At 48.3% G+C, this 20030-nt stretch overlaps 1 protein-coding gene across 8 annotated transcripts in view; it reads right to left on the bottom strand.

The window, feature by feature from the left end:
* CADPS (calcium dependent secretion activator) overlaps positions 1-20030 on the bottom strand; it is a 220094-nt gene that overhangs the window by 160258 nt on the left and 39806 nt on the right. For all 8 annotated transcript variants that reach the window (XM_075432502.1, XM_075432506.1, XM_075432503.1 and 5 more), the window contains exons 2-3: positions 16744-16857; positions 11897-12229 (exon numbers count right to left, since the gene is read on the bottom strand). In XM_075432502.1, the coding sequence (XP_075288617.1) occupies positions 11897-12229; positions 16744-16857 (447 nt within the window). The remainder of the gene's footprint in view (positions 1-11896; positions 12230-16743; positions 16858-20030) is intronic.

Raw genomic sequence — 20030 nt, 5'->3', positions numbered from 1 at the left:
GTTCAGACGCCAACCTCCGTCCCACACCACGCTCTCCTGGGCCACCAGCACACACATACAGCCATGATGGGAAACTCAGCTCACTTCCCTGCCATAGCTATCCGTGTTTACCACTGACAGCCTCCAACTTTACATCATCTACAGCAACACACATGTGCCCCTGAAGTGTGGCTTTGAGCTAGCTGCTCGAGAGGTTTAGGCCTCCCTCTCCTGCCTAAGTCTTCCCATATTACATGGAGAACTTCAGCTCAACATTGGCTTTAACCTCAGAATACTCTTTGGAAGGAATGGCTGTTACACCATCACACTCTGTTAAACGGGGGGATGCAATCATATTCCCTCTTTCCTTGCAATAACGTTTCTGCAAAGACTTCACACTGAATGGCAAAGAACATTGTGCCATCACCTCCCCATCTTCTTACTGCTCTCTATCTCAGAGACAAAAGAACAGGACCACAGGCTACAACGCATGAAAAACACACGTATAGATCTCTCCTGCTAGGAAACATCACCGCCACCCTGCATTATACAGCACAGTCTGTGCGATGGAGGCCAGTGAGTTTTTTTATATGACTTTAAGCTATTATAGCTGCCTTTTAAATACATGAGAGGCTGTATTTGAAGCTGTCTTGCATTGGATTCCCTGTTGAACTTGCACTCTTATTTCTCACAAAACATGAGCAGAATCAGATGTTCCAGAAAAACCATAGTATATTGAAGATGAAAACCCAACACTAAAATAGAGACAAGGAACAGCCTACGTAAGTTGCATTCCCTGTAGTCTGGGATATTGAGACTGAGCCTTTGAAATGCATGAAATCTAGTTTGTTGATCATTTCCCAATTTATAGTCAGCTCAGTGGGAGCAAATGTGCACTTACTTTGATATCCTTTTGAAGAAAATTCTTGACAGCTCATTTCTCTTAACAAATACACCTATTCTCTTTTATTTGGCAGTTTTTTAGATGCAAACTGGAAGATTAACCCAGCTACATTTTATATTCATGCAGTACTTTCTATGGCCTGATCCATCTGACTCCCAAAGTTTCTCCTGAATTAAAATGACACTGTCTATCACATCCCAAGCTGTGGCACGCAGCGTTTGTCAAATAACACAGAAACACTTGTAGTCTGAAGAATGAAATGTAGGGGGTGGAGGAAAGGACTGGTGAATAACACATCTTTTTTAAAAATAATTCTCTTTTCTGGAATACTGAACAAAATAGGGATTGCAAAGGGGTAGAAGCAGCCTTGTAGAAACCACATCTTTCAGAAGTAAGATTAGAGAAAACTCAGCAAAATATTAATGCAGAACTTTCAAAACACTCGCTTAGCGGATGATACATGTCACAAGAATGATCTCTCTATTGAAGACGATAAAAAGAAAACTGAGAGAGCAGTGTGTAGCGTTAGCCTGGCGCAGCTCAATGAAAACCAGTCCAGGTTCTCCAACAAGACATTGCTGCTTGAAATGAAGACCCTGCAGCTCTGGCACAAGCCTCCAGCATGACCCTGTGTAACCCCTCCTATGTGCAACTACAACAGCATCTTTACATTTTGCTCACGAGACAGGCATTGAAAGCTCCCCAGCAAAGCCACAGGATTTCAGTGATAAAATAGGCGAGCTGAAGTGCTGCAAAGCATTGAGGTTTTCATGTGGAATTGAGATTAAAGACCTACACACAAAATTAAATTCTAGTGGCTGCATTGTATTTCCAGTTATAAGGAAGAGAAAGGAGGCTTTAACACAGCGCAGGGTCATGTACCAGTTATGTCTTACTAAGCATTCCAGCCTGCCTTAAGATAAGCAACACATATGAGTTCTTCTGCAGTTAGCAGTTCCTTGCCTACAGAGAGCGCGGTCTGGATAACACCCCTTCTGTCTCCAAGGGCTCCTGGGCCGATTGACAGGAACGCGTACTGCAGGGAACAACTGCTGCTCAAAGCAAAAACAAGATTACTTTCTCCGAAGAGGGTCAGTGGGGTCATTTCTTTGTCACTTCTTCTGCTCACTGTCTCTGGTTGAGGGAAAGACAAAGAGGAGGAGTGACACTTTCCTAATAAAACACAGGACATGCTGAGGAACTGTTTTTTACATATGGTGGCTTGCACTGAATTTAAAGTTAGGGAAGCAAGAGAGAGTGCTTGAAATAAACACAACATTTTGAGAGCCGAATCCCACCTCTGAGAACCAGAGCACATGGAAGCCCAATTCAGAATCTGCCCTCCAACCCACCTGAGCTACATTTTAGGTTGCTTTTTGCTGGGGAGATCAGCAATAAACATCTGGTTTTATGTATCATTTTCTGCTACTGCCCCTCTGCGATGGACAACGTTTGGCTTGGCTTCTCCTCGGGCAGACCCACCGGGTGTTTTGAGGCTAGGCCACCCAGCGCAATGCCAATGTACCCCACGAGATCGTTGGGGTTTTCAGTGCAAAGAGGTTACCCTGAATTCACCAACTACTTCTCCACTTGCTCCCCCATTTCTTATCAGGAGTCTCCTCCCTGCCAATACAATGGGAACACCTCTGAGTTTTCTATTTTATGCCCTCCTAAATCTCTTCTCCACTGAAAAAGTTTCAAGCTATAATTCCTGAATGTTATCCCATGCTCAAGAACTTTTCCTATTTCTGTAGCTCCTGCCAAACCACCCCCGTGCTTCAGCATCTCCCTCCACACAGCAGTGCCAGGAACGGCCCACCTTCCTGACCCTCCCCTCTGATCTATTCCTATCATAAAGCTCAGAGGTGGAAGCAGCCAGGCACTTGCAAAGGCAGCAGACACCAGAACAGCTCTCCCAGTTAATAATCTCAGGGCCAAAGTGTTTCCCTTCCCAGAGACCTCTGCCAGTCTGTGAACGGCAGCATCAGCAGATCAGCACATCACTGGCTACTTCAGTCCTTCACACCTTCCATCAACTGCTCCTACCTAGAGCCAGAAATTCACCACTCATTCTTTCCAAAAATGCAAGGTGGTGATAGGGAAATGGAATTGTATTAATCAATATCCATTTGAAACGAGGCTCCTAATCTGACGAAAGAAAAAAAAAATCTGGCTAAGCAGCAGGAAAGTGATGCCAACAACTAGATTTTCAGCGAAAGAAGAGAATTAGCAGTCCCTAAACAGAGGGGTTAAGGTAGATTGAAAATGTCACGTTATTGATATTTTATAAGGTAACCATGGTTATTTTTCATGCATTCCTTTTCAGCATGAATGCAGATGATGAAAAGTATTCATGGGCCAACTGAAACAAAAACAAAATTGAAGTGATATCTTGATCGTAATTTAAACCTTAAAATGTGGAAATTAATCAGTCCACATAGACAACGAAGACCTTTCGGCTGATCTTGCACCACAAAGCCCCCTCGCTAAACAGACAAATAAAAACCATTTCACAAAGGACGAACATCTTGAAAATCATCCTGACTTTAGCCCTAACGTACCTGCAGGGATCAGCGTTGTGGGAGTGGGACAGACCTGGTCCGTGGCACGTGGCCTCTGGATAAAGCACAACCGTCTCTGCTTTAATTCATACAAGCTGCTGGGAATGCAGAGGACCCAGCGTGCTGCAGCCCCTCGGTGCTGCCCAGCGAGGGGGTCACTAATGGTCCCGATGCATTAGTCTTCTCTGCTGATGCTTCTTCAGATAATTTTGCATGCTTTTCCACTTGGCTAACGAGCTCTCTTGTGGCACTTGCCTCGCTGGCAAGCGGTGTCAGCCCTCAGCATGTGGGCAGGGGAGCAGCTCAGCGGATCGGAAGGGGGGGATGGGAAATGGCGAGGGTACCCCGTTGTGACAATTAACGACTGAGTGCTCTATTAAGCAAACTAAAACAGGGCTTTGGCTCAGAGGAGTCCCCATGGACTTCTGCAGCAACTCATGAATTAAACCCATGTCCAGAACCCCATGGTGGAGGGGCTCCCAGCAGCCAAAAGGTTTTGCATGGCAGCAGAGAGCAGAAAAAACAGGTTGCTCCTCCACTCCAGAACCTGTCTGGATGCTGACACTGTTTTCTGTCCCTTAAATAATAGCCCAGAACAAGCCACTGCTTGTTTTGGTGGAATGAGTGACGTTTGGCTGGGCTGTGGAGAGGCACCCACGTCTCCAAACCCAGAGGGAAGGCTGGCAGGAGGTAGCATGGGAAGGATTCACTGCAGAAGACTTCTTCAGTCTAATAAACATCTCTGGTTAGTGTTAGAAGAGAACAACTGACTTGTCCTCTGCAAGTCTTCACTATTATTGCATGACATTATAATTTCTCTTCTAAACATCTGCTCTTCGGATGCACACTCTAGCCCGGTTTCTGGAGAGTGACTGTAAAACCAGAAGATGTCCTCCATAGTAGGGCCAGAACTCAAAGTTTCTAGTGCACGAAAACATACATCCCCAACTGGCAGCTAACAGGGTTAAAACACCCTCTGATTAAATGAAAGCATCTTTAATTAGTTTAATTGACCATGCCTCAGCCAAGACCATCTGCTTAGCAGCATTTGCCTGCTCTTTGCAGGAGCGATTGATCAGCCATAGCTAGAGAATACAGCATTAGGCTACATCAGATTTATTTTGTTTAATAGAAGAGCTAATTTGCTTTAAATTTAATTACAGGGGCCAAGATTGCTCTCAAAGTCCATAACAGCACAGAAGATGAGCTGATCCTACAGCTAATAGACGCACACGTAGGTCCGTACGTGGCCGTGTAAATCAGACACTCGGTGATGACAGCTCAGGGGAGAGGGGCCCACCCGGCAGAGAGCGATCGCTGCGTTTTCCTCTCCAAAAGGCAGCAGTGCCGTGGGACATCGCCGGGCTGGCAGGGCCGCCCCACTCACTGCCACGTCCCCCTCCAGAGACGAGCTCTTCCCTGCAGATCTCCATCGGATGCTGGAGGAGAAAAGACATCGGGTGCTGGCGCAGACAGACTTCTCCTCTCGACCACCTCTCTTTTTCTTCCAGACACTAAATGGTGCATCACAAGTAGGGTCGCTGCACCGCATGGGACCAACAGGGAAAACCGGGGGACTGCTCTGTACCTCCTTGGTGACCTCCATCAGCAAACCTCTCCCAAACAGGGTGGCTGGCAGCCGAGAGTCCAGCAGAGCCAGACATCACACTCGTCCCATCCCTGACATCGCATTGTCCCTCTTGGAGTCTCTGCCCTCCCATGCCAACATCATTCTTCAAAATATCACACCCAGGGCTGATGAAGCAGGACAATCCTCCCTCCTCCCTGAAGGACCACGTGTATCTCCATCAAGTTGTTACAAAGGGGAAAATTTCATTCACTTCACAACTGCTTTTCCCTTTTTCAATTTCCCATCGGGTGCTAAATCACTGCCGTCTTTGGGAGATGCTCGAGCCCTGACAAGCATGCTGTGGCTGCCACTGGCTGCTACAGGAGTAATTACAACCCTGCCGGAGGCTCCAGGCTGCCATTTCTGTTTCCATGGAAATAAATACTGAATTACTGAAAACAGAGTGTGATGCTTTATGGATTCTGAGGCTTTTGATCATCTCAAAACCACCTTAATCCATTTTTATTGGCTGTGGCTTTGTTTTAAGGGGGGGCGGGGGGTAACGCTCCGTTACGTGACCAAAAGGTGTTTTGAGTGAAAGAGGGGGGGGGGAAATTCCAAGGTGTCTGGGTGACGTCCTTGGATTTGCAAGGGGACAGCAGTGCTGGCTGAAGCTGCCAGTTGTCCACAGCATCCCGGTACCCAGCCCTGGAGGGAGGAGCCCGGGGAGGCTCGCTGGGCCTTGCCTGCAAGGTTCTGGGGCTGCAGCAAACCTCCTGCCCGTTGGGAGGGGTCGTTACAGCCAGCCTCGGAGCTTAGCTGCCCACAACGGCAGATAGCCATTTCACAAGCGCTGAGCTTCAAGATGAAACTGGAGTAAAAAGGAATTGCTTTATGTTCTTCAAAATTGACGAAGAGGGAGAAGCAGGGAGCGATCCGGCACTAAACCCCTGCATCTCCGAGTTGAAGGGACACCAGAGGTGTGCACAGACAGGTAACTCCACGCCGCGCGCAACGACCCTGGGCTCAACTCTCATTGCAAGGCACGGCTGGGAATTTCTCATCACAACAAACTAAATGAAATACTTGGTCTGGGGAGGATACACACAAACTAAACATTGATTCCCAGGTCACCTTAGCCTTCATCTCACCCTCTGAGCTGTTCCAGTGCCTCACGAGAGTTTCTGCCCACACTCGGGCTGCATCCTCCGAGCACCACTGCAGCGTCTCTGCAACGGGCCCAACGCACCGCAGCAAGTCCAGAAATAAAGTTCAGAGAAACCACCTGAACTGCAGAGATGAGAGGGGGCAGAAGGCGAGACACCACCTCAGCAAATCAGCTCTAACACTGACTTGGGCTAAAATCAAACATTTGATTCAGGACAGAAATCCCAAGTATCATTCCTACCAACACTTCTGAAAACAATTTATTTGGCAGGGGAACTTTCTGCTTTGTGAGAAATGTCAGCCTTTGGACACAGTGTCCTAATTCAGCTGCAAAAATAAACGTCAAAATAGTGAGTTCTGGTTTTAAGCCAGCTCTGGTCAGGAAAATTTGGGTTGAAACGTTTCCTAGCTAAAATCCCAGGCCCCCAAAACTTGCAAAACAATTCCAGTTGCACTGATTAGAGGCTTTCATCCCTGTATGTGAAACAGCCACCAGACAGCGATGGGACTTGGTCTGTGTTGTAGCCCACCCACACAAGCACACTTCTCTGATGTTTTACCTTCTGCCTGGATGGACAGGAATAGATGCTGAAAAACCATGACCGTGTATTACTGTGTACTACTCAGCAGGTCTGACAAGCATATATTCAGCTATTTGTTTACAAATCTAATATTTAAGGGAATTCGATGAAATCTGAAGCTTAGCACAGGTACTCTGCACACTTAACAGGAATGCCACAGTGTGTGGGACACTTCAGTCCCAGGAAAGAAGAGAAAACTCCGACTGTGAAGCTGTGAATTCAGACAGTCCTGCAGGGACAGCCCAGAGCCCCGCGCTTCCTCCGAAGCGGGACGATGGAAGCGTGTGGCTCGCCACAGACGTGCTCTGGACATCAGGTGCTGCTGCTGGATTAACCGAACAGCACTGTACTTGCTCCTTCTTGTCTCAGTGTAGCTAGAAACGAATTTCAGACACAGCTTGAGACAGAAAAGTAAATCACTGCCCTATGGCTGGGGAAGAACAAGACGGGGGGAACACCACAGCCTGGTTTTCAGAGATGCTGCTGCAATTCAGCCGTCATGAAGGTCAGTGGGAAATGCAGGGCTCGTGCCCAAGGAAACACCTGACTGCGGCAAAGACCCAAGTTCAGAACTGCCCAGCACTTGCAGAAAACTGCTCTTCTATGACTCTTCCACAGTCAAGGGTTAATTACAAAGCAGCAGAGCTAAACCCAAGCCTTGCCAATGGCTTCTGGACCAGAAACCTCAGATTTAAATACCCTTTTACCTCCAGGCCACCTCTCGCACAGCAGAGGAGCTTGCTGCTGTAGCCAGAGATGCTCAGTTTCCGCCCTGACTCCAGTGGAGCAGAAACACCAAGCCACACAGCATGTGTTACACCAAAAACTTAAGCCTCTGTGTATTATTTAAAGTGTTCTAGTCAGACGCTGTGCTTAACACCACTGTTATCTTCACAACCATTTCGCTACAACACTGCTTCCCATCTTTGTTTCCTAAAAGCCTTTCCAACCACATCAATCCCTTTTGCTCTGTTGCTGTCTCAGATCCTGATATATCACCACCATCACATCAGGAATACACTTCTCTCACATCACCTGGGGATACTGTATTAAAGAATAAAAAAATCCCTTTAGAAATCATTCTCCTTCTGCACAAACAAAATGTTATTTCAGTAGTGAATGAAAACATAGTCCCAGTGATGTAATTAATCATTATGCAATTAGTGAGTATGATGCTACAGGAGGCCCCACAGAGAAACGCACCTTCTTCCAGACCGCAGTTCCAGCAAGTGTTTGGGGCTCTGAGCACCATTCCCGCTCACGCTTTCGAGGACAGTACCTCGGCAGAGTCTCCTTGCCCAGCCTCTGAGGGGGATTCACCCAGCACACCACGGCAAGGGACAGATGTCAGACCCCCCCAGCCCTTCGCTCCCAGCCGGCGGGCACAACAGCAGAAACTGGTGGGCTTTGCTCCTCTGAGCACAGGTGATTGACTGATAAAATGCATTAGCAGCATCGCTCTGCCGCTCCAGAAAGAGTGATGGCATTCAGACAGCCTGCCAGGGGAAATGCTCCGCGTCCCAGCCCCTCCCGTGCACGGGAGACAAGCGCAAGTCAAAAATAAGCGTAGCTTATACCGTTCCAAATCACTGCTGGGCAGTTCGTGATTGCCCCCAGATTCATTCGGGAGGTTTGCTCGGCCTCGGCACGCAGTCTGGGGCCGGCACCAGGGCAGGCTGCAGAGCCAGGGTCCGTGGTGGGGTCCGGCAGAAGCCGCCTGTACGCTGCCCGAGGGAGGAAAGCAAACGTATTAATCACCCACGTGTGCGCAGCTTGAGCCTGCACGGCATTTCTGGGAATATTATAATTCCAGCACATCCACGAAAATGCCAGACAGTGTTTTCCTTTTACTTAAAGCTTATTCACAAACAGAGCATATAAAATATTTTGTTCTTACAAAACAGGCGACAGAAGCTTCAACCAAATTATTAAAAAAAAAGATTTAAGTTGTACTTCCAATTAACTCCGACGAGACAAGACTCAGATCAACAGAGTCAGTGTGTGCTCACAGGAAACGCGATCCGGACGGAAACAAAACAGCACGATGGGGATAAACGACCATTTTTAGGGGTTACGGGGCCAGTGCCCTAAAGGCCAACGGGTGTGCTCTGTGCTGCAAGTACGGCTGCAGGCGCAGGCTGAGAGGTGTCTGCAAACCCCCCGGGAAGGGAGCTCACTGCTGATTTCAGGACAGGCTGGCACAGGAGAGGTGTTTACAGGAGATGGCTTGTCAAACAGAGAGAGACAGATGTGGCACATGAAAATTTATGAAAACGCAAAGTGGTGGCGGCGGGGAGAGAGCGAGCAGCTGGAAGTCAGCCCTGCAGAAGCATGTCCCAGCCCTGCCATGGCGCTTGTGGATGCAAAGCAGGGAGCTGGTCCTGCCCTCCAGCTGCCCCAGGTCCTCTCCCACCCAGCATCCACCTGGGCCGCTGCAGCGCTGTACACGCGATTCTTCCCTCTCCAGATGTCCCTGGTTTTAGTGCTGTGTTATTGGCAGGTGCCTCTGGCTCCCTAAATGTTGTCAGGCTTCCCGCATCAGAGATGCCACCAGTGCAGAGTGGCTCAGCACAGCCCAAGGGGTTATGGCATGGGAGAGCTTCCAAGCCACAAAGGACAGTGCCCAGGGCTTGACTTGCATCTCCAGCTGGTGGCAGTCGGGTACCCAGCTGCTGCTGTGGCTTTGAAATCTGCCCTGTGCGAACACCAAGAGCTTTTGGAGTAGGAAATAATTTGATAATAAAGTTTAGGAGGAAAAGGGCAAAATCTCCTGTTTCGGGGCCGATGCCAATGCTTCATCATATGAGACCAGGAGGAAGCTTTCACAGGGGGAAAGGGGCAGGTTACTGAATCACTGCTCATTGCATATCATTTTCTGCTCTCCCTGCAGGTCTACTGCAGAAAACACACTAGCCAAGCAGCGTGCACCTTCAACTTTTGCCAGGAGCTCCCCATACGAGCTAAGCAAACAAAAACATTTGTAGGTTGATAGGTTTTACTGATACCCTAGAACAGACTGGCTGCAAGCAATGGCTGAGACCCTGCAGGAAGGAGTTGCGGTCAGCAGCAATTCTGGTGCTTCACGGCAAGATGGAAGCGCAGAGCAGCTGCTGCTGCTCTCCTAAGGGTTGGGGGTGGCCAGAGAGCCCCCAGAGATCCCTCAGGTACAGCCCAGGTGACAGGACCACAGGTAGCACCAAAAGGAGGGTCCCCACAGCAAAGCCCTGGGTGCTCAGCGCTGCCTTCCCTGCAGCACCAAACAGGAGAAGGAACAGCAGTGACCTGCTCCCACCTCCGCTCGCCGCGGGACAGGCTCCCACCCCACCGTAACCACTCGCGCTCTACCCCAGGAAAATACCAAACAGCCGAACGACTGCTGGCCTGGCAGCTTTCTGCGCCGTGCCTCGTGTAAAGGGCTTTCTCTTCCGCATACCTAATCCTCACTATCCAGGTATTAAAAACAGAGTAATTCCCTTGTTAATACTCACTTTCAACAGAAATTACGTCTTTCTCTAAAAGCTTAAATTATAGGCTTGCTGCCTCTGAGTGTTACAGAAGAGCCAGAATTAAATCCCCCGCTTTCAGACTAGAACCAGGACCTACTGCAGCAAACAGGTTGCTCGGTGCAACAGGGCAATTTGCAGAGAGCTGCCACCAGGTTCATGGTGTCAGCCAGAAAGGCTCTCATAAGCAAAGATCATCCACAAAGCAGGGCAGCCATGACTAAATGCTGTTTTCTGCATCACTGGGAACCACAAAGCAAGAGGGTAGGATCGCACACATGCTCACACAAAACCACCCTAGTTCCTTAGCCGAGCACAGGTCAAGGGAAGATGAGAGACACAGGGCTTGAGTTGGTTTAAGTTAAAAAAAACCAACAAAACACTGCAGAACTGATTCAGCTCTGAATACATCACTGCAAACATTATGATTTTGATTTTAAAGTAGTCGGAGGCACAAAAACTGGTTTGTAAACATAATTTATGAGGACCAATGCAGTCCTTGCTGTTGCCTTTTTGCTATGAAGACGCCTTACTCGGGGACATTTATTATCCTCTCCCCACTCTGCCATTAAGGTCTGAGTTGAAGAAGAACAAACACAAGACAATTAAGCTTTTTACAGAAGAAAAACCAGATCAAACATAATTTTCTCCGTCTTGAAAAGAACTGGAAATGTCTAGACAGAAGACAGCTAGAATTGGTTTTGAATGTATTAATTTCATTAAGAAGCTGAACCCCTGAATTACAGGGAAGAGACTGATGTCTGCTTCTCCTCTGAAAACTTTCCACAGCATTACCTTACCCTCCCCGTGACTCTGACATCCTTTATCCCGCCTGCGATATTTATATCTGCTCGCAGGGGACTGTAATCTGGGTCACCAACAGCCTGGACAGCCACCGACAGCCCTCAGCAAGAGCTGCTGGAAAAGCAAGCAGCACTGCGGAGTCCCAGCTCCGTGCATCTGGAAAACTGGGTCTTACTCGGGGTAAAAAAAATAATTAAAAAAAAAAAAAATAGAGCAATGGGAAAGTTTTTCATCTGTCTGGGAACTCACAGTGCAGGTGGAGCTTCCCCAATGTCACAGGGGTTTGGGATGTTCTCTCCTCCCACCACGAGCACACGGGGGTCACAGAGGCTTCCTCTACTTAAGGAGAACACGTACAACCTCAACAAGCGAGTTTGCGTAAGTCATCCACCCCGGGGGCATCTGAGCCTCAAGTACTAATAAGGTTATTGCAGGCTGCAAGAACGTACTTCTGTCATTTAGGCTGGCGATGTGACAGCGGAAAGGCAAGGAAGTCACAGCAAAAGGCCCACTTAAGCACCATCAAAGAGCTTCTCATCCAGACACTGAGCTGGAGGAACAGAATTTTCCCACCTCAGCAATCCTACGGGATTTCATGAGAAAACAAGCACGAGCAAGAGGAGGCAGCCCACTTGGACAGCCAGAACAAAACTGGCAGTGCAGAAGTCCCACCATGAACCAAAACCCCCTTCCCCGGTAGAAGGTCTCTCAAAAACAGTTTAGTCAGACCCAAAAATACCAGTTCATAACAGCAATATTTCCCATTGGCAAGTCCACCCCCAAGAAACTCCTTTTCATTCCCACCCAGCCTGGGAGAAGGACCTTACCTGACATGCATTGTACAGAAGCTGATGCTCAAATTTCTTGATCCCCAAAATGTTCTGGAACATCTCGTAGAGCTGCTCCTTGCTGAGGATGAGCTCTGAGGCAGCGCTCGCCGTCATCCTGGCCTGCTGCTTGCGGGGATCCTCCTCCCCACGGTAAATAGCATCAAACTTTGCCATCCAAGAGCTCAGGACCGTCTCCTTGCTGAGACCATCAATTTCTGGCAGGCTGCGCACTCTCTTCTCAATGTGCTTCTTGAAGACCTCCCGGGAGTCATTTGCTGAGCACCCTCCGCTCTGCACCATCCTAGCAACGCGGTCGCTTTTCAGAAACACCTGCAAAAAAGAGGTGACTTCAGATGGTGTCAGTTTAAAAAAAAAACAACCAAAAAACCAAAAAACCATTAAGTATCACCAAACGCGGTTTCGCTGCTGGGAAGCCCGCTAACCGGCTGTCAGCATACTTTCCAACTCCTCACTCAACAACCGCATGTTGCCAGATGGACAGAGGTTTCAGCTGCACTTTGGGAAGTGTAATGAAATCAGGCGAAGTTTCTGCTTTGTGTCTGCTAAAATGGAACATTTTGATGCAATTAGGACTTCATGCGATGTTGTGGTTGCACCTCACCAGATACATAAATGCCCTTTGGGAAAGCAGGATTACATTTTGCTCCATCAAATGTTTTAATAAGGAAGTTATTGCACAACTATATTCACCTAGCCAAGTTCTGCCTTGTTAGAGGGAGCCCAGTCATCTACCCACATCAGTGGCACTGCATTGCATTTATCCTGGTAGCCGGGCACCTGGGAAGCCTCTGACCAGTGCAAGGACCAGGCTTACATTAAGCTGCTACAGTGGAGGAGATCTTTGCAGACTGCCTTGCTGTCACAAGATGACAGGAATGGCACTGTGTTCATTAAATTAATGTTACCTTCACTTAAATAACGTGTGTGTCCCCACTTCTCTCATACCCTGGCCTTTCCAACCTCGGCAACCAGTACTGGAAAAGCACTGTTAAAATGCCCTGGGAAAGGACAAGGACCAATGGCCTGATCCTCACAAACTGATGGGTAAACACCCAGACAACCCAGATCATTAATAGGTGGCATGGCCACAGGTGGACGAAGCCAAGCCCCTTCCTGCTCCAGCTCTGCTGAAGTAGCACAGGACGGCTCAGCATGGCTTGAGGCTGCCTTGGGTGGCTTTGCAGAGAGAGTAGCCTGCAAGGTGCAGGCACTGACAGCAGGAGGGAGGGAGAGGCGTTGGATGAAGATGCTTTTCGCACTGCAAGAGCAGCAGAAGGGTCAAAACACAACAGACCGCTGCAGACCAGGAGATGCCATGGGAGCAACACGGAGCTGAAGGGTGAGAGAGGGACAGGGGGATATTGTGTTGGCTCTCCTCTCCCAAGCCCTTAACACAGGAGAGCAATCGATGCCCAGCAAGAACTGCTGTTTTAATAACGACGCTGAGAACGGATGAACGCAGCAGGCTGGGAAGCAGCTGTGCCAGCACAGGGGTGTATCTGTCAGATCTCAATAATTCAAGAGCTTGAGGATGACCTAAGGACACTCTAAATATTTTTTATACCACTCGGCAACACAGCACTCCATGTTCCCAGATGCTTGATGGCACAGGCATCTGTCAGCAGTGGTAGTGGGTTTTGCTCCAGGACCACCCCAAAAATTCTGCTGAGGAAGAGCTGGGCTGTTCCCTTCCAACATCGCTGTGCTGGGGAGCGCTCCCTGCAGACAAGATGGGCAGGATGCCACCAGCAGCCTCTTCAGTCCACGCTGAAATGATACCAGAATGCGCTTCATTTCCCTGCGGAGCTTAAATGTGAGTGATAACACGCCAGGTGTGTGCAGGTGCTTTTAAGTAATAGGTGAGAGCTACCAAAATCCAAGCTGCTGGCGCACCCGAGGAAGTCCCCGGCACACTGACTGCTGGAAACGGTGGAAGGTCACGGCGAAGGGCCCAGCTGTGACATCCTCAGCTCCCACGTCCCCTCTCTAATCACTTGCTCCAGGCGCCTTTGGCCTGACCCTGTGCGATGATGCTGATGACTTCCCATACTCACCAGCACCAGCAGCTGTTGCCACCCCTGGTCCTCACCCCCGTTGGAGGGGTGACGGCACTGCGAGCAGAGGGACCTGACTCCTGGTCTCCCCTCAGCCCTGACTTCTCCTCCCCGGGTGCGGCAGAAGAGGAAAGGAACAGGTGGCAGAGACAGCGTGGGGGAGCGCCAGTCAGACACAAAGCAGCAGCAAAAGACCATGAAATAGGAAGATAAAAAAAGATAAAAGAGGTGTTTTGTCCTGCAGAGCCAGCTGCTTTCTTTAGCAAATACCAGGTGAATCGCCTGGCTGTAAGAGTGCCTCGTAGGACTGCCAGGAGTCATGAACTGCTGGAGCAAAATCCTAGCATGGGTCCATATGCTGGCACATGCAGAGGAGAACTGGCCTCCATCAGCTGGGTCAGGCATCTCATGCCACGTCCACAGACGAGCCCCACAGACGAGCCCCCCACGTCACGCGTGGCCCCGTATCTTTCTGCCCACAGCAGAGTGGAAATGGGTCTCACAAGCATTTCCACAACACCCACCGAAGGGACTGCTGCATAAAGTGCTGATTGACAGATGAAGCTTTACCCGTTAGAAGTAAAAGGACACAACAAAAGCTCTCCCGGAGTGTCTGTTCGAGCGCGCAGGGCCTGGCTCGCACACACAGGTCCGCAGCATTCCTGCAACCACAGCGGTGCTTTGCAGACCCCTGCAGAGCCTGCTCAGATCACTCCATCTTTGAATTTGATAGCAGCCTGTGAACTGGCCAAAGACGGCTACTCCTTGACAGCAGACTTCACAGCAGAATGTGGCCATGCAAACACATTCAGGGCAAGAACAAATGCATTCCTGACCTTCAATGTCACCGCTACCTCTTTCTTTCTCCAGCAAAAAATCAAAAATCACCCCCCACACACCGAACCTATTCTGTACTGTTCGTAAGCAGACGCCTTAGAAACACCAGCCACGTCCTGCACAGAGATGGCCAGTTTCAACTGAGCAAAACACCAAGTTTTAGTATTTTCCAGGCCATCATGCAGCTTTATAAGTTGGCACCTAAATGCCGATTTCTAGATAGCATCCTTCCAAGGGACAGTTAATTGCACAAAACTGAGATCTGCAGGAGCTGAGACAAGCAGGATCTGCTGTGATTGCACCATGGCTCAACCAAGGGTGGGCACCTCTCCGCAGGGAAGGGAGGAAGGAGACCACCATCAGCAGGGAAGGCTGCTCGGGCACTGAGAGGGGGCAGAGGCTTCCCGCAGCGAGGCTTCGCCTTGTGCCGCTGCAGAGGGTGCTGAGGAAGATGCACGCAGCCATGCTACAGCCACACAGCAGCTGAAAGCACACGGCCGTAAAGCAAAGGAGACCAATGGTTAAAAAGAAGAAAACGAAAGTTGTGCTAAAGGACACAGAGTGATGTGTTACGCTTTTTGTGACCTGTTTTAAGTGGGACAGAGCCAGTGGAGTGACCAGTTGAACTGATGACATAGGGTTTTCAGACATCTAGTGCTGATCAACTGTTCCTTGTAAGTTTGATGACTTGAGGTATTTACACAGCATGGGACTCCTGCAGCTGGTCAAAACGCACTTTCAGCCAGACCCACCAGTGAAACAGGAATGTATTTTGCCTGTTTTTAAGCAGTTTCCTTTTCCTGCCCAATAGTTTTATCTGAACAGATTACGCTGCTCTTACATCCTAAAATGCATCTCATGCCATCTTGAAAACTTTCTGAGAGCATCTGTTCGGTGAAGCTGTGATAAACTGATGATCCCTTGGCAATTTCTTTTGTGATAAGAGATGTAAATTACTCTCTGCTTCCTTCCTGTACAGAGAATGATGGAGTAGTAACTTCTAGGCCAGTTTAATAGAGTTAATCCAGAGATAATTTGTGCTTTCCTTACACAGAAGCAGCTGCTGCCATTTTTTATAGAGTTAAAATTCTCTTCGGTTTTAGTATCTGATTTTGATCCCCTCATAGATTCCACTTCCAGAGAAATATTTTATGTAGGCAATTCAAAATCTTCACCTTTTATGACAGAATAGCTCTAGGGAGAAAGAGAAATGGTTTGCAGAAAGGCTAGCAAAAAAATAAGCGACACTCCTAACACAAATCACAAGCACTGATTTCCTTCCAAAACAGAAGCTCTTTCCTTCTGAGAAAAGACATGAAAGGCAGCATTAAGGGCTGCATACAAAGAGGTGCAAGAAGACAGACATGCATAATTATTCTTTTGCACAATTATGAATGATGCTTCGTGTTCTTTGGTATCATCTAGTTTTGTAGATGTACATCCTACCCCCCCCCGCCTTCGCTTTACAGCACTTGTCATACCAAAGGGAAAACACAAGACTCTTGCTGAAAATCCCAAAGACAATTAGACACAAACCAAAAGCTTCAGCAAGAACTGAATGTGCTGCCCAGTTTTCTCTCGGTATTTTTCATAGGGAGCATGTGACATCTATTTCGTATTGTGCAATCTTCCCTGTTTCAGAGCACACTGTTTAAAAGTATTGGGAAGGTATTTTTCAGCTTAAAAGAAGGGCTGTCTTCCCCATAATCAAGCTACAGGACACACCACCATGTAGGCATTGCCATGGTTGCCATATGGCTGCATGTTCAAACAAACCTTGTGATGTACCAGACATCAGATGGAAGAAGCCTTGCACTTGCCTTTGTTTTGTGCTGTTTGATAAAGGACAATCCATTAGTTCAGAATTCGACCCTGTCTGAGAATAGGGGCGAGAACAGGGATTCATATGAATGTTGTATTGTCTCTTCTTACCTCGTAGTAGCTCTGGACAGCGTTTATAAATGCTTCATCTGCCACAATCTGGGTTTCTCCATTGAGAAAGGCCTGGAAACGGTCTTTGATTGTCTGAAGCTGTTGCTTACTTATCTGCAAAACATGCCAAAAGGAGAAAATTAGTCAAGAAAGGTTTATGTCTGAGGGAAAAAAAACACTAATTCTTCTGCAGTATTTTACTGGGGTGCTTATGATGTGCAGTTCTGCTCTCCCTTGGGGACAGCAGCAGTAGATGAGGAATCAGCCACGCATGGGTACACACAACACACATGCGCTTTTCACCCTGGCAAGTTCATTTAAGCATCATGAGCACCTAAAACCACCCTGCATATCTTTTCTGAACAACTCTGCTGCCACAAAACGCACACAAGACTTTAACCGCTTCAGGTACGCCTAAGTCAAAAGCCAGCTGCTGTGTGCACGCCTGGAAGAGGCTGTTTCAGGGCAGTCTCTTCCCCATCCAGCTTCTCCTCCCCTTCAGAGGACGAGCCTTCACCACCGAACGCGAAGCCTTGCGAGCCGGCTGTTGAAGACAGCACTCACCAGCACTCCAGGGCCTTGGCCTTTCCTCTCCTGGATTTTTTTTTTTTTTTCCCCCTCATTTCTTTTAGCTTGTCACATATAAAACAGCAGTCAGGACCAGTGCTGAAATAATTTAATGTGGTTTAATGCCGAAGAAATCATATGAGGGCAATCCTGTTCTCCTTATCCAAGCAAGAACTTTTTCTGCTGTCTCTTTGCTGCTTGAAACAGTTTCTGCCCAGCATACAGCTGGTATAACTTACTAGACAGTCCTAATTTTGGCATGGAAAGTTTACAAGGGCTTGTTCCAGCCTTGTAAGATAACATGACATTATTTTGCCAATTTATCTGTCAGTTTAAAAACAGATACAACTAAAAATCCCCACCTCTTCAGCTTGTAGTACAGTCAAAGTCACAGCAGAGACACAAGTCCTGTATCAGCAATGCCAGTACAATAACACTCGTGCTGAAGCACTGCAGGCATTAAACTGTAGTTATGTCTGGTTTACCACGTGGCTACTTCAGGTTTGAGGATAAGAATTAATTTAGACAACAGAGAAGGAAGCAAACAAGATAGACACATGACAACTCCAGACTTAGAGGGAAAAAAGACCAGCAAGAATTAGGACAACTATCTACTAATCACCAGAAGGTCTAGAGAAGAGGGGGTTTTTCTCACTTGTATGCCAGCAGAAGAAATCAGCCCATTAGAATGGAAGAGAAAAATAAAATTAATGGCTCAAAGAGTCTAAATGGCTTTGAACAAAGTATCAAAAACTACAGAGATCCCAACAACTAGAGCATAATGAATCCTGGTAAACACAGCTAGTGACAAAAAGCAAGAGAGGGACCACTTGGAAAATGCATCGATAAGTATCACCAGATGTAGATGATGCGCCATGCGGGGTGTTTAGGGACTGCAGTAACGAACATCATGAATACTGGTAATTAATTCTGCAACACCACGCTGAGGAGGGTTAGTGAGCAATGGCAATTTGATGTGATAATCTGGGATTAGTTTACCCTGGTGCTTATGGAGAGGTCTTCAAAGTGACATAAAGCAAGAGTCAATATGCTCTGCTTCAGAAAACATGGAGCAGCCTTTGCCATCCCCGTGGTTGCTGAGAAGACGGGTCACTCCCAGCCCCAAACCAGCAGCCCACACTTCACAGGGTCTGACATATGCAACAAGGCTCAGCACCACAGGACTGGAGCAAGGACTGTCCTTCTAACCTTGCCCACCTCAACCTCCATCACCATCCGCAATGAGCCCTGTGGAAAAGCACTGCTGAAAGCCCCTGGCTTTAAGGCTGGTAGGATCTAATTTTTGGCTCTAAGAGTCCATCTGCCATGTCAGGCACCTAAAACCCTTTGCGGTGTTTGCCAGTAGCACCCTAGACATCATGAGCCCTAGGGCAATATGCACAGCATCAGATGTAAAGCTGGCTCCAAACCTATCTGAGCTGATGGAAGCTCGTGATGGAATTGAAAAGAAAACTGGGTCAGCGATAAGAGGAGCCAGAGACAATGTAGTGATCGAGTGGGAGACACCTGTGGGAAGGCACTAGGTCTGTTTTTATGAAGCATTTAATTATCTGGAAGAAGAGAAAAGCAGGATGTTAATTAAGTGTATTGATGATTTTATATTAGCAACCATGGCGAACGTCAGGCAGAAACAACAGGGCAACAGAGGCCATAAGAAACCAAGAAAATAAACAGGAAAAACGCAGGTAACATTGAAATCAGGGTGTTGAGGCACAAGGAAAGATACTAACAACATGGATATTCTGAGCTAAAAGGCTTTTCATGTGGGATTTTAACAATGTACATGCCATTTTTATAATTTTTTTTCCAAGTTATTTCCCAGGACAAACTCCAGAAGACCTTGCTTGCTGATTCCTACAATGCCATCTAGCAGCAACAGTTTCTGCTCCTTCCTCAATATTGAATGGGCCACCTTCAAAACGAGTGATGCTTCTTGAAATTCCTAGAAACTCCAAATTCGCAGCTCGAACGCGAGCTCCTGGGTGCTATGGAAATGAATCATTGGATCTGTCTCTACTGGAGTACCAGTTGCCTCCTCCTCACCCCCAAGCTCTGTGCAAGTATTTTCCCCATCCCGGGAAGAGGACCTCCTCTCTGATCCCACCAGGCTGCAGCATGGCCCCGTCCCTGGCCAACAGGACCCTCGGTCTTCCATCCCCTCCGGAGCGTGAAACGGCACCGGTGTGCTGCTCTGTGTCTGTGCCACCGCTATGGACATTATCAAGAAAGCAGTCAATCTGAGCTGAAATTAAACTGCTTTCATATCAAATTTACCTTCTGCAGCACAGCAGCAGACGCCTGGTGCAGAAAGTCAGCTCCAGCCGGGAAGTGGAGGGTGGTCAGACCCGCGGGTCAGTGGAATGTGCCCAGCACACTCCACCTCCCGTTTGATGCCTGTTCCCCTCCCCGTCCGGTGCCAGGGGCATCGCCGCCGAACCCCAGCACTGCAGCAGCTCCGCGGCAGGGGCTGGGCTGGGGCAAGGGAGCAGCTCCAGCCCCAGCGTCACCCTCCAACACCCGTGAGAAGGGCCAAGCGATGCCACCAACCCAGCCACGGGCTTAAAGGAGCACATGCCCCAAACACTCACCTGGAAGCTTAAGTGCTTTAAAGGCAGGGGTGTTATTTTATCGCTCCCTACTAGAGGCACCAGTGACCAGCTAGAAATCCATATAAAGCAAGCTAACAGCTTCTGCAGATC

Source organism: Opisthocomus hoazin, chromosome 11 (assembly GCF_030867145.1).
Source record: "Opisthocomus hoazin isolate bOpiHoa1 chromosome 11, bOpiHoa1.hap1, whole genome shotgun sequence".
Taxonomy (NCBI): domain Eukaryota; kingdom Metazoa; phylum Chordata; class Aves; order Opisthocomiformes; family Opisthocomidae; genus Opisthocomus; species Opisthocomus hoazin.
The sequence above is the reverse complement of the archived record's forward strand: the minus strand, read 5'-3'. Positions and strand labels throughout refer to the sequence as shown.